Below are 14,309 nucleotides of genomic sequence, written 5' to 3'. Positions count from 1 at the left end.
TAGGTACAGGTAAAACATTTAAAACTACGTCAGGAAAAAAGCTTTGTTGGGTTTTGACCTTTGATAGACTATAAATAAAACAGTTCTTTATCTTTGGAGTACGTAAGACTTACCTGAGGTTGAGGCAGTGGAATTGCTAGTTTACAGCTTGCCTGGGCTATATGCAGTGTGAGTCTAAGGCCAGCTTTGGCAACCTTGTGAGACCTGGTCTCACAAAGAAAAACAAAAAGTATAAAGAAGACTAGGCTATGGCTCGCTGGTGGAGCATTTGACTAGCATGTGCAAGGCCCCAGGGTCAATCCCCAGCATTACACAAACAAAACCAAAACAGCACCCAAGACACTTGTTAACGTTCAAACACTCGGGCCGCACGCGGGCAGAGTTCCTTTTGTTTATGGACAACATCCTTGGGGTATACTTTGTGTTCCATATTATTACCCCATTTCAGTGATTTTTAGTAAGCCTACCAAGTCATGTGACAATCATAAGTAGATTTGGGGACATTTTTTTCCCTCCTCACATAAAACTCTTAATGTTCATTACCTACCCTCAGCCTCATGAAATACTAATCTACCTTCTCACTGTATAGCTCTGTCTTCAGGACATTCATAGCAGTAGTTATACTATACGTGTCTGGCTCCTTGCACTAAGCATGGTATGACTGAGGTCTACCCATGCCATGTACCAACAGGCTTTACGTGGGTACTGAAGAATCAAACCAAGACCTTCAGGGTTTGCAAGCAAGTGCTGTTAAGCTGTGAGCCACCTCCCCAGCCGGGGTTCTTGCTTCTGTGGCTGAGGTTAAACTCACAAACTCAGGCTGGGGAGATGGCTTCATGGGGAAAGTGTTTGTTGCAGCAGGTATGAGGACCCAAGCCAGGTGTGGTGGTGTGAGCCTATAAGCCCAGAACCGTGGTGCCCAGTCTGGCAGGAAGGAAGGTGTTCTAAAGAGACACTTGTGCCATTTTCTTGGGCTATCAGATTACTGAAATAATGAACCCCAAGAAATTGGAATTTCCTCAGGAATCTCGAAACGTGGAGCCAATCAAGAGGAAGACTTGTTTCCCACAGAGAGGGATTTCAGTCCGGGGTTGGTGACTTGTCAGACTACCTTGTGGGACAGGTTAGTGGATCAGACCATATTCCAACTAGGACTGCTTAGCTATGCAACCTTCTGGCCCTCCGTTTAAACTTAAACATTATGTCAGGAACCTGGTGATGGACTTGAAGGGGTGTTACTGGATCTCTTTGTCACGCTTCTGAATGTGGGCACGTTGACAAATCTCATTTTTCTGCTTTTCACCATTAATTTGGCTCTTTGATAACTGTCTTGTTGAGGCTGGGTGACCAAGCCTGGTATATCTGGGCTTTGAGGACACAGTCACTGGCTAGCTAGTCCAGCTGAACTGGTGAGCTCTAGGTTCAGCAAGAGAGAAAAGGTAGAACCCAAGAGAGAAAAGACACTTGACTTGGGCCTGTGGCTTCCCCACACATGAGCACACATGTCTGTGCACCCCCACTCTTACAAGCATGCATGCATGCACATACATCACATACGCATGCCAAACAAATGAAACAAAAAACAAGAACAGAAACAAAAAGCCTCCCTCACAAGGAACTCCACAGTATAGTTACCAGCAAAAATGATGAGAAAAATATCTACAAAGACCCACAAAGCAACCCAAAATTGCTTCTTTCTCAGATATCCTATGGGCTTCCAAAATTTGAAGCTTTCTAAATTGCCTAGTTTTGAAAAACCTTCGAGCACTCCTTTAAGACTGGGGAAGTAATTCAAGAGGACATTTGGTAGGGCTCTTAAGATTACATTCTCTTAAAAGAAATGTGGGCTCCTAGGGAGGGGACTTACTTGCTGATCTATGCTTAGCAAGCTGTTATTTTTTTTTATTACTTATTTATTTGTGGTGGGGGGGGGAGAGAGAGAGAAGAGAAGAGAAGAGAAGAGAAGAGAAGAGAAGAGAAGAGAAGAGAGATAGACGAGAGAGAATGGGTGCACCAGAGCTTCACTCCAGATGCAAGCGCCACTTATGCATCTGGCTTACATGGGCACTGGGGAATTATACTTGGGTCCTTTGGCTTCACAGGCAAGAGCCTCAGCCACTAAGCAATCTCTCCAGCCTGCAAGCTGTTATTTTAATGAGTGCTCTGAAGATCCAAGAGGGAAAAGCAAACTGACTGTGGTGCAATCATCATGCTTGCTGTGCTAGGAAATGCTTAAGGGCTTGGGGGTGGGGGGTGGCAGTGGTGGCAGCTTTTTACCTCCAAGGAGAAGGACAGCACAACGTCTGACTTGGAGAGCTGGTTCTCGCTCTCCTCGCCCATGTCGATGATGGAAGCATTGTGGCTGCGTTTCAGTTTCTGTAGCTTGAACTCCCCGCCCTTGGACACGGGCATGCTTTCCAAGTTGGCCATGAGCAGGTTCACGGAGGACTTCAGTTCCTCAATGTACATGTTTTCCATTTCTTTGGATACAAACTTGGGAAATTTGCGTTCCTTACAAAGAAATAAACAAAAAGAGACAGATTCAGCAGAGGAGTAAATAGAGACCTGACTTACACAGAAAGTTTTCGTATTACAGTCCAGAGTCAGGAATGTCATTTACCATTGATAAAATTTGCTTGCAGCTGGGCGTGGTGGCACACACCTTTAATCCCAGAACTTGGGAGGCAGAGGTAGGAGAATCGCCATGAGTTCGAGGCCACCCTGACACTGCATAGTGAATTCCAGGTCAGCCTGATCTGTAGTGAAACCCTACCTTGAAAGACAAAAAAAAAAAAAAAAAAAAAAAAAAAAAAAAAAATTGCCTGCATCTCATGGGAACATGCTAGAAAAATGTTCAGGCTAGTTGTGTAGACAGATGTCTGCTTTTTAGTGACTTATAATCTCTAACAGGTAGGGAACCCATTCATAAACATGTAGTAAAGAATGGGAAATGTATTATTTTTGCTCTAGTTTTCTCTAGCAAATTTGATTTGTGGGAAGGAAAATCTAGTTTCTGCTCCAACCATTTTTCTTCTTAGCAAAACACAGTCAAGTTGTTTTAAAGTTATGGGAAAGGCACCCTCTTTCTGGGTATCTATAGAGATTTTCCCACATGAATAATTCAAATGTAGCTTGTGGGCAATGTTTCAAATGCCCTGTAGTTACTTCTAAGGAGAATACTTTACCGCCTTGAAGAAAAATTGAAAAATCATTAGTGAAGTGATGAAAATGTAATTATTGTGCTTTAGAAAAGATGGTGAGTGAATTTTACCTCTGATGTTGGCTTCCCTATCTTCCGCTGTAAAGGCCACACATCTAGACGTGTGTCTTCTTTGCCCAGACCTCTAAGTTGCACAGGGGTCTCGAATATTCTTCAAATTCACCAATTTATCAAAGAACCATTCCCCACTTACAGCATGAAGCTGTCCTGATCCACAAGCCCACATTCAGTGAAGCAAGGAACAAGCCAGTTTGTCTGACTTTTTTTTCTTCTTCTTCTGCAAGGAGCAGAAATCCAACTCGAATAGACTTAAATCACCAAAGGAACTTGTGGCTTGGAAATGTCCTAGGGTGAACCTAGTCTTGTGCAAAGTTGGGATAATATCAGCTCAGATGATATTGCCTCCAAACGAGTTTTTCCTCATTTTTTTTTAAAGTGAATATAAAAGTTCTGAAAAGAAGAAACATAAGTGGCCAATAACTATTTTAAAAACAGGTCCAACATCCTTAGCCACCAGGGAAATGCAAATTAAAATTACTCTGACGTTCCATTTCATTCGTGTCGGAATGGTTGTCATCAAGATACCATATGACAGTAAATGCTGGTGAGGGTGTGAGGGAAGAGGGACCCCTGCCCGTTGTTGGCGGGAATGTAAACTGGCGAGCTATTATGGAAACCAGTGTGTCCCAGGTTTCTGGGACAACCAGAAATGGACTTACCATACAAGCCAGATATATTCCTGGACATACACCCACCCTAAGGACTCTACACTTTACTACAGAGATATTTGTGCACCAGGGTTTATTACTGCTCTAATCACAATTGCCAGGAAATGGAACCAGCCTAGATGCTCATCAATTGATGAATGGAACGTGAAGATGAGGTTCATATACAGAGTGGAGTTGTATTCAGCTGTAAAGAAAAATGAAATCACAAAATTCAAAGAAAAATGCATGGATCTTGAAAAGTTATTTTAAGTGAGGTAACACGGGCTCAGAGAGTCGATGCTCTATGTTCTCCCTCATATGCAGATGCTACCTTCTGATTTTTGTATCAGGATGTGAGTGGGAGTCAGGAGTAGAGGTCAGAAGGCAGAAAGGGGCCCTGAGGAGGGAGGGGGCGGAGAAGAGGGCTTGGGGGAGGGCGCTGGAGGTGTGTAAATAGAAGGTTGGAGTACTGGAGGTGGAGTGGTCTAGGTGGGGTCTGCAGAGGGTTTGGAGGAGAGGAGAGAGCAGGAGGAAGCTTAACCAAAATTAACGATGTTGTGATCAAGCCATATGGAAACTTACTTTGTTAACTAATCCAAAAAAAAATGTAAGTTAAAAAAGGGAGAAAATTTGGGCAGAAGTGCCCTGTGGGGGGCGGGGGGCCAGAAAATTCTGGTTACAGAAAAATCTCAATGCCAGAGTGGGACACCTCCTGGTGTATTGTTGTCAGAGAGTCCTATGAAGCTCCCAAACATCAGCTACTGCAAAACCTTTTGGTTGCCCACCAGAACTAGATACTAAGACCCTATTGCTGAAGATTCCACATGCTTTGGTTGCAGATTACTGAGAAATTCAAGCTATAACTGAACAAGAATCGTTCCCCCGCTAACTAGCGGTCATAGTGCTGGAAAATGCTATGTAGCCTGCAGAGACAGAAAAGTCACTGGTGGTCTTCACCAGCAGTGGACTCTGCCAGCTACACAACTGGCCAGCTAGGCAAGATGTATGCACTAGTACTACAGTGGCATGTCTGTTTTGGGGGTAACCAACTAGTTCTCTGGTTGGATTTGAAGTTTACTCCACAGATAGGAATTCAAGGATGAAAATGAAACTCTAAAGCCAGTAGCTGGGAAGGTCATAATTCCTAAGGAGAAAGCTACTACTGTTGCTCAGTTACATGGACATATTACTCCCTTCAAATCGCCCTCTAAGTATGTGTGTTTATGTCCATTTATTAGTGCTGTTCTCACTTCTGGCTCAAGAGTTTCTCTTTTTATATGACAGTGACTGCTGGTGAGACTCAATACTCATCAACGTGCTGAAAAGTGACAGTCAAGTGCTCAGCCCTTAATGAGACATTACTGTCATACTCTTCAATGGCTCAGGAACTGCAGTGGAAGAGGTTGGGGAAAGGATGTAAGGGCTAAATGAGGCAGAAGAGTGCTTTAGACCTCTGTCTTCTAGACACAAAGGGGATATTCCATTCATGACCCCACAGCAGCTGTGGTTGCCTGCACGAGACCTACACACCACTGAGCCCAACAGCAAGTTGTTATGAATGACAGAGGACCAAAAAAAAAAAAAAAAACAAAAAAGAAAAGAAAAGAAAAACCTACAATAGTACAGAATAGGGAAAGTAGGAAAGAAGAGAAGGTTCAGTGTCAGTGGTTGAGGGTAGAGGCACAAAAGAGGGTTATGAGAGGAAACCATATAAATTTTAATATAACTTTTTGCTTTTTATTTAAAAAATTTGTGAGGAAATATTAAGAATTATATTTAAGAAAATTGGACTCCATGTTCAGTGTGGACTCCCTAAATATAAGCAACATGTTGCTTGAGATCAGGATCTTATGACATTCCATCACATTATCTACAGAGAGAATGAATGCTTCCTCGGGTCAAGTCCATGAGAGGGAAAGCAGAGTCATTCATTCTAGGCATCCTGAACCAATGACTACATATGGCATAGTGCTGGGCTGTTTGGCTTAGGTGTGAGTTCAGTCTTCTATTCATATAGTTGGGGTAGGCCTCTACACAGATCACATGGAACATGAATTTGTTTGCCAATTCTGTGTGGCAAGGAAGAGGACATCTAGTACATGGGATCCTGAGTCAAAGTCAACCAACTCACTCTAATACATGGCCAGCAATTAACCAGATCAACTGTTTCAAGCAACTGCACTGACAAACATCAAGGACACAGCTGTTCAACTTCAATGGAGATAAACCATATTACATGGAGAGTTGGCTGCCATGTTGGGTTTGTTCAAAGAGGAATAAGATACTTGACAAAGAAGAGGGAGAAGAAAAGGTGAAGACCTAGGGGGTAAGGGAGAAAAAGAAGTAGGGGTGGAGGGAAGGCAGACATGAGGGAAAGAATAAAAGAGAGAAGAGGTTCTTCTGAGCCATGGAAATAAATATTCACTATTTTTCTAATTCCCACAAGGCTTAGCTATTCCTCTTGTATATGATTCCTCGGGAATCTCTTTTCATTTGAATGTCCCCAACATGTATTTATTTGCTTATGTAATAATGAGAATGAGTGCAACAAGGCCTCTTCCCAGTGCAGACGAGTTTCAGATGCATGCGTCACCTTGTGCACCTGGCTTACCATGGCTGCTGGCGAAGCTGACCTGGAGCAGCCAGCTTTACAGGAAAGAGCTCCTGCTGCTGAGCCGCTCCTCCAACTCTGCCCACCTCTTTTTGAGAAAGAGTTTCTCATTGGCCTGGAGGTCACTGGTTAGGACAGACTGGCTGGCCAGGAAGTTCCAGGAACACACCTGTCCCTGCATCTATGGTCCTGGGATTCAAGTCATACACGACCACTCCTGGCATTTATGTGGGTCCTGAGGACTGAGCTCAGCTCCTCATGCTGTCAAGGCAAGCGTTTTACTGACTGAGCCATCTCCATAGCCTCTTTGGAAGAGGCCCCAGATGGGCTGGAGAGATAGCTTAGCAGTTAAGCACTTGCCCGTGAAGCCTAAGAACCCTGGTTTGAGGCTCGATTCCTTAGGACCCACATAAGACAGATGCACAAGGTGGCACATGCATCTGGAGTTTGTTTGTAGTGGCTGGAGGCCCTGGAGAACCCATTTTCTCCCTCCCTCCCTCCTCCCCCCCTTCAGTCTGCTGTAGCTCTCAAATAAATAAATAAAAATAAAACAAAAAAATAAAAAAAGAAACCCCAGAGAGCTCATCTGCCCTGTCTATCATATAAGGACATAGTTTAAAGATGGCTGTCTATGAAACAAGGAGCGAGCTCCTACCAGAGAATAAATTCATTAGTGCTTTAGTTTTGACATTTCTGGATCTCAGAAACAAATTTCTTACACTTTATAGGCCACTTTGGGTTTTCTGTTATAGCATCCCAAATAAACTAAGATATTTATTATACTTATAATTAATAAATCAGTCATGAAATTTACTTGTTCAGTGTCTGTCCTTCCTTCTTGGCCATGGTTCAGAACCCTATCTTTCTTGAGACCCCACTAAATTCTAAGTGTTGACCATAACGTATAACATATATCATTATATACACATGACCTGAGTAGACAGATCAATGGCTTGTCAAGAAGCCTACATTAAGTATCAGTATGCCTAAAACTCAGCTGTGAGAAGGAGGTTTGGTGCTGATAAATTCTGAAAGAATGGTGAGATTCTGATTTTTCCATGTAAATAAGTATGGGGGTCTGTCTATGTAGCTACTCAAGAGTTCTGGCTCCTTCTTGAATCTCTGAGTATAACTGCTTCCTGAGCAAGGGCTCAGCCCACCGTGTGTTGCTTTTGAGAAACTGTGAGATGATGCAGCCTCGGTACTGAACCCAGCTGGTGGTGAGTCAGTACGAGAAGATCCCAAAAGTCTGATGTCTCTGACACTTCCACATGACGGGCTTGGATTTTCTTATAATTAAATTTAACTGGGAGGCCACTGTGAGCCCATAAACTTGGGCATTCTTTTTGCAGAAAGTCATGGAGATTTAGGTGCTTGGCCACCACACTTAGAAAACATATAAGGCCACTGTGTCTGGAACAGTGTTAGTCCCAGGGGCATTCTGGTGAGAGGAGCTAAGTTGTCTTCCTGTGGCTTTCAGCTGCTAGGGAGAAAGATGTACACAGGAACATCAAGGTAGATATTTTTTTCTTTTTCGTGCGTGTGTGTGTGTGTGTGTGTGTGTGTGTGATGTGGTGTGCATTTATGGTGTGGTGTGGCACCCATATGCTCAGCTGTGGTGAGGGGTATTCACCTATGATGGATGGAGTGGATCACTGGGTGTTCCACTCCGTTGCTCCCCCACTCTGTCTTGTTTTGAGCGGGACTCTCTTTCCTGGTTCTGGAGCTTGTGTATCTCCAAGTCTCAGGCCTCTGCTCCCCTGTGGAACCTGTATGATAGGCACCAGCAGCCATAGCCAGCCACTTATGTAGGATCTGGGGATCTGAATTCAGGCAGTTCTTTCCAAGCCAAGGTGGATGTTCAGATAGTAGGGCATGGGATGTGAGTTCTTACTGAGTGAACGGGGTGTCTTCCTGAAAATGGTAACATTTGAGGTTGGGGTTTGACTGACACAGAAGATCTTGTTATGAGGTTAAATTGGCTGAGACAGTTCAACTGATACTGTGTCCTTCTCTTGGAAAGTAAAGACAAGCATGCCTCCAGGAAATTTAGATAAATGCACATAATCAGCATAGCATTTCTTCATCTCTTCAGAACATGACTCTACTGGAGCGTGAAAGTAGCCTAACTCATAGTCTGAGAGTGGTCATCATGGTCTGAGAGTGGTTCTCATAGCTTGAAAGTGGTCCTCATAGCCCGAGAGTGATCTCCATGGTCTTAGGTCTTAGTGTGCTCCTCATGGCCCAAAAGTGGTCCTTATGGCCCAAGAGCAGTCTTCATGGTCTCAGAGTGGTCCTCATGGACTGAGAGTGGTCCTCATGTTCAGAGAGTGGTCCTTATGGTCTAAGAGTGATTGTCATGGTCTCATAGTGCTTATCATATTCACAGAGTAGTCCTCATGGACTGAAAGTGGTCCTCATATTTGGAGAGTGGTCCTCATGGTCTCAGAGTGGTCCTCATGGTCTCAGAGTGGTTCTCCTGGTCTCAGAGTGGTTCTCCTGGTCTCAGAGTGGTCCTCATGGTCTCAGAGTGGTTCTCCTGGTCTCAGAGTGGTCCTCATGGTCTCAGAGTCGTCCTCATGGTCTCAGAGTGGTCCTCATGGTCTCAGAGTGGTTCTCCTGGACTCAGAGTAGTCTTCATATTCGGAGAGTGGTCCTCATGGTCTGAGAGTGGTCATCGTGGCGTGAGAGTAGTCCTCATGGATTCAGACTGGTTCTCATGGGCCAGAATAGTCCTTTTGGTTTGGAGGTGGTCCTCAGTTTACATGTAAGGCTGCCAAGCAGCAAAGTTTACTTCTCAAGAGCTTGACATACAATAGTACAGTATTATGACCCATCTCATCTTCATATTGGACCTCAAATCTTAGATAGCTTTAGAGTATGGGGGGCCGGTTGTAACTGGGTAGGTGGTAGCTCTCATTTATCCTGCTTTGCCAAGGGGATAGAAAATATATTTGTGCAGTACTGTCACCTTTGATAGTCAGCTTTGAGAGACTATTTGAAACATAGTTCCTTTGATCACATCCCTCCTTGGAATCCACTTGAGGCCTTTTAACTCCCCTGTCTTGATGTAGTGGAAGAATATGCAATCGCTGCAGACAGCATGATTCTGCTGAGGAGTTAGCTCGCACCAAACTCTTTGCAGCAGAATGCTGGAGGTATCCAAAAATGATTGCTGCTCCCAGAAGTCAGACAATTTCTAATGACATCATAAAAAGAGACCAATAAAACTGAAGTCTGCAATGGAGAGCAAGGCCGTTTTGTGCTCTGAGTACTTCAGCCTTGGGAAGCAATAGCATCCTGCCAATCTAGGCTGAGATTCTTGAGTGTAACTTTCAATGACAGACCCATTACAAACACATTTCAAAGCTGCACTTGTGTGTGCCACAACAAGGAAAATGCAGCTGTCTGGTCTCCGCTGCTACCTTTACTGGCATAAAAAGAAGTTAGTCTTGACATTAAAAAAAAAATCTCTGCTGGCCACTCACTTTAAAAAAGTTTATGTTTATTGTGCATGGAAAGTGTGCATGAATTTATGCATGTTCCTATGTATGTAGGTACTTGTGTGGGTTGGCATGTGTGCACATGTGTGCATGTGCATGTGAAAGCCAGGGGTCAACATGGGGGGTCTTCTTGATCTCCCTCCCCATTATTTTATTGAGAGTCTTTCGCTGAGTATGGAAGGCACCTATTTCTCTAAACTAGATAGCTAGAAATTCCTCATAAAATATCTGTGAAGAGTAAAGAAAGGAGGTTAAATACAAGAATGCTTTTGACCCGATTCATTCTCTCTCTCTCACACACACATGGGGATATGCTACCACTACTATCATCAACGCCAAAAATAATGATGGTTGGTGTCTGCAATGAAGACATTGGTGTTAGTGGGCTTTTAACCGAGTTCTAACTCCACATTGGTAATTAGTCACATGGTTTACCTCCTTGAAGCTTTACAACAACCCACAGGCACAACTGTTATTTATCTCCATGTTCTAGAAGAAAATGAGGAGAATTGTGGCAAAAATGAGGAGATCTGAGTGTCAAAGCCAGCAGCCTGGCTTAAAAGCCTGTGTGAGCTGTGCTAGGATAGGGCCCAAATGCCTGCATGGCTGGCGCGATGCCGTGGTGCCTCTTCTTGCGAGCACTCTAGGTTCATTTCATTTTATAGCACTTTCTCAGGAGAGGGTTGGTGACAGTTGACTCCTCCACAGCCAGGGCCACTTCATTGTTTCCCAATCAGCAAGGACAGCAGGGGGTCGAGTGTGGTGAAGAGGAGTGGGTGGGAACACCAGATGGGAGAAGGAAAGTCTTAGCAGCACCTTGTCACAATCAACACTGCATGTATGAGGAGGCCTTCCCGGGTCACACAGAAGGCTTAGCTTTATTTACTTGTTTTTATCCTCCTTATTTTGTTTAAAGTGTGTTGTGTATACAGATATATGGGTAGGCACACATGCATGTGTGTGGTTGTGCACGTGAAGGTCAGAGGTCAGCATCAAGGGCCTTCTTTAGTCAATATTCACTTTCTGCTGAATTTAGAGCTCACCAGTTAGATTAGCCTAGCTAGTCAGCAAGCCCCAGGGATCCCCTGTTTTCATCTCCCTAATGCTGGCATTGAAGGTACACACTGTGGCATGTAGCATTTCTTACATCGGTCTTGAACTCAGGTCTTCATGTTTGAGCCCAAGCACTTCACTCACAATTCTCCATTCCCCTTGTCTCCTTAACGTCTACAAATGGGGCAGATTTTCCGTCTTTTAATTCATTCCACTAGAATGTGATTCTGAGCACTTTCTGGGCACATACGTTTATGTCATTGGACTGATATTTACCTAGGTTCCCCGCTATGTTAAAAAGGCTGGAATCAGAAAGATTACCCTACATGCATTTACCCAGGTAATCAAGTGAATTAATTACTGTGTTCTTGCAAACCTGTGCTACTTCATGACACAAGGTGAATATCAGGCAAAACAACCTTCGTTTGCAAGCTGGAATTTAGTATTCTCTAATAGGAGAGGTGTACATGTTCCTCTGCAGTGTAGAATGACACTTTTCCATCAGGAAAATATTTCTGTATTATTCTCCAATATTTGCAAGAGGACTGAGCTGTAAGAGAGTAGTGGTTCCCTGTGCAGGTTAGAGGGTCTAAATTACAACTTCACATTTAATTATAACTTGAGAAATCAAAGGTATCTTGCTCCTCAGCTATGGAGGTTGGTATCACAAAAGTTCTATTATTTGCATTATATAATTTGCTTCAGAATTTTGGAATATTGCGCCACTATATGGCCAGAAGACATGACAAATAAAGCACCACTAATGCCACAGTCTGCCCATTTAAGCTCCAATGTCAGCTTTTGATCACACAATTTAAGTAATGTAGAGTTAATTCTTGGGTGAAATTTTGGGACACTTTAATATCAACATGAGAGGATTTGGGAAAATGTTTGAACAAAGATTAAGGAGTAAGTTCAACCAGATTTTTTTATAAAGACTGTATTCAGATCTCCTACTGGGATGTTAAGGTGGCATGCCTGATGACAGGGAAGCCATGTCTGTTTAACATTCTTCTGTGGTCGCCTCCTCAGGTGATTTGTGGAATGCTAGGGGTGACCAAATGGATATGTCATAATGAAGGACTTGGTCTCACCTTCCTTCTTTCCTAGGCAAACTGCCTTTCTGATATGGATTAGAGCAAGGGTAGCCTTTCCTTTTTAAAATATTTTTTGTTCATTTTTATTTATTTATTTGAGAGTGACAGAGAGAGAGAGGGAGAGACACAGATAGAGAGAGAATGAGCGCGCCAGGGCTTCCAGCCACTGCAAACAAACTCCAGATGCGTGCGCCCCCTTGTGCATCTGGCTAACGTGGGTCCTGGGGAATCGAGCCTCGAACTGGGGTCCTTAGACTTCACAGGCAAGCGCTTAACCGCTAAGCCATCTCTCCAGCCCAAGGGTAGCCTTTTCTGATAGGTACCCAGCCAGGGACAGGCCCAAAGACACATAGATACCACTTTGCCGTGGTGGGATTAGAATTCAAGTCTGACCCACTCCACTACAAGAGGGCTGTAAATATCAGCTACCGCAGCCTCCTGCTTCTGCCTGAACTTTTTCCAGGTTTTGCACCTGTGGGCAGGCCCTTCCTGACTCAATGTTCCACCTGAGTGCCCAGCAACCAATTAAAGTCCTTCATACACTTGAACTTGGCAGTGGGGCTCATCCTAATTGGATGCCCAATTTACAAAAAAGACTTACTCTAAGCCTACAACTGAGATTTTCTTGGTGTCTTCCTCCCTTCCTAGCCTGGATGGGAAGTGGAGGGAGATTTTTGGTTTTGTTTCATTTAACTTAACTCTCTGTAAAATAAATCTCATTATTTTTTCTGTGTCTGTGTTTTTCAATTCTTTGCTAACATGGACAAGAACTTGAAAGTTGACAGCCACTGATGTGGGAGTTCTAATCTCTCTCTGAGCTCTATCCTGTAATCATATGGAGGTCCCACCTGGACCTATGGTTTGGGATCATGAGCCAAGAGGTCTCCTATACCATTATAGATATCTAACCCAGCACAGAACTTCAGTCCCACAATATTCTCATGAAATGTTTGATGGATGAGAATGCTACTGGCAAAAGCAGCAGGTTTTGATAATCTCTTTTCTAGATCCCCAAAGAAATCACAGTAGAGAACATTCTAAATCCTAGAAGCTAATCCTGTCTTGAACTGCTGCCTCATTTCTACATAAATGTTACCCAATGGCATCCAATGTTAGTGGGAGAAAGAAAGCTGTTTCCGGGAGAAGCAACCGTTAAGGAGAGAAGAAAGGCAAGTGATTCTTTCCTGGAGTCACTTCCAGCTTCTCCTCTGATGACTCAAAAGAAACAGCGTGAAACACCGGGTGGCAGGCCTCTGCTTTCTGTTTACCAGCTGAGTTTTAAGTATCCAGCACTTACAACTTTTTGATTTACCTGTACCGGGGAGAGTTATTGTAAGCCCAGGAGCATCGATCACTGTTCTGAGAGCTGCTGTGAAATGGCACAGCCAGTGCTGACCTATTTCATAAAAGGCTCATTAGAAGAGAGAGAGAGTGTGTGTGTGAGAGAGAGGTCAGGGTGAGGGAAGGATAAGCCTGAGGCATGTTGGGTCCTCAGATCTGGGTAGTGAGAGGTATGGAGACCTGTGTGGGGAAAGGCATTCTGTACTGGAAGCAGGCATGTTTCTGGGGTCGGGGAGATAGATCAGTGGCTAAAGCATTTGTTCCACAAACCTAAGCACCGGAATAAAGAAACCCCAAACCCTCACAAAGTCAGATGTGGTAACCCATATAAGCATATATACATATATGGGTTATGCTCTTTTATCCCTTCACCCCAATTCCTATTACCCTGGGGTCTCTACAAAGTGGTGTTACGGTGTTCAATGTGGGGTCATAAAGGTCTTTAGTGAGTCCCGTGGGGTAGTGGGGGACCATGCCTCAGGGTACTTCTACCCACCCTTTGACTTGTACAATCTATGCAATGTGCTCTGAGCCATGGCAGGCCTGCAGGCAGTCTGATTTAGTGTTGAGTTCTCCGTAGCCTCTGGATTTCTGTTAAGCAGGATTTTAAAACACGAGAGCCTTTCACGCTCCCTTTAGCCAAACACATAATAACTGCATCCTATTTTTAACCACTAGACTGACTTACGCTTTAAAGGTGTCCCAAAACCAGGCTCACAACATTTCAGCAAAAACCGTTCAACAACAACACAGAGGTTTCTGTCTTCTTGGGTTCTC

The 14,309-nt window shown here is 43.9% G+C and overlaps 1 protein-coding gene across 10 annotated transcripts in view; it reads right to left on the bottom strand.

The window, feature by feature from the left end:
• Cadps (calcium dependent secretion activator) overlaps positions 1 to 14,309 on the bottom strand; it is a 506,710-nt gene that overhangs the window by 286,442 nt on the left and 205,959 nt on the right. For all 10 annotated transcript variants that reach the window (XM_045135770.1, XM_045135763.1, XM_045135769.1 and 7 more), the window contains one exon: positions 2,278 to 2,511. In XM_045135770.1, coding sequence (XP_044991705.1) covers positions 2,278 to 2,511 — 234 coding nt within the window. The remainder of the gene's footprint in view (positions 1 to 2,277; positions 2,512 to 14,309) is intronic.

The sequence above is a fragment of the Jaculus jaculus genome, chromosome 16, assembly GCF_020740685.1.
Source record: "Jaculus jaculus isolate mJacJac1 chromosome 16, mJacJac1.mat.Y.cur, whole genome shotgun sequence".
NCBI classification, from domain to species: domain Eukaryota; kingdom Metazoa; phylum Chordata; class Mammalia; order Rodentia; family Dipodidae; genus Jaculus; species Jaculus jaculus.
Note: the sequence above shows the minus strand (reverse complement) of the source record. Positions and strands in the feature narration are given on the sequence as shown.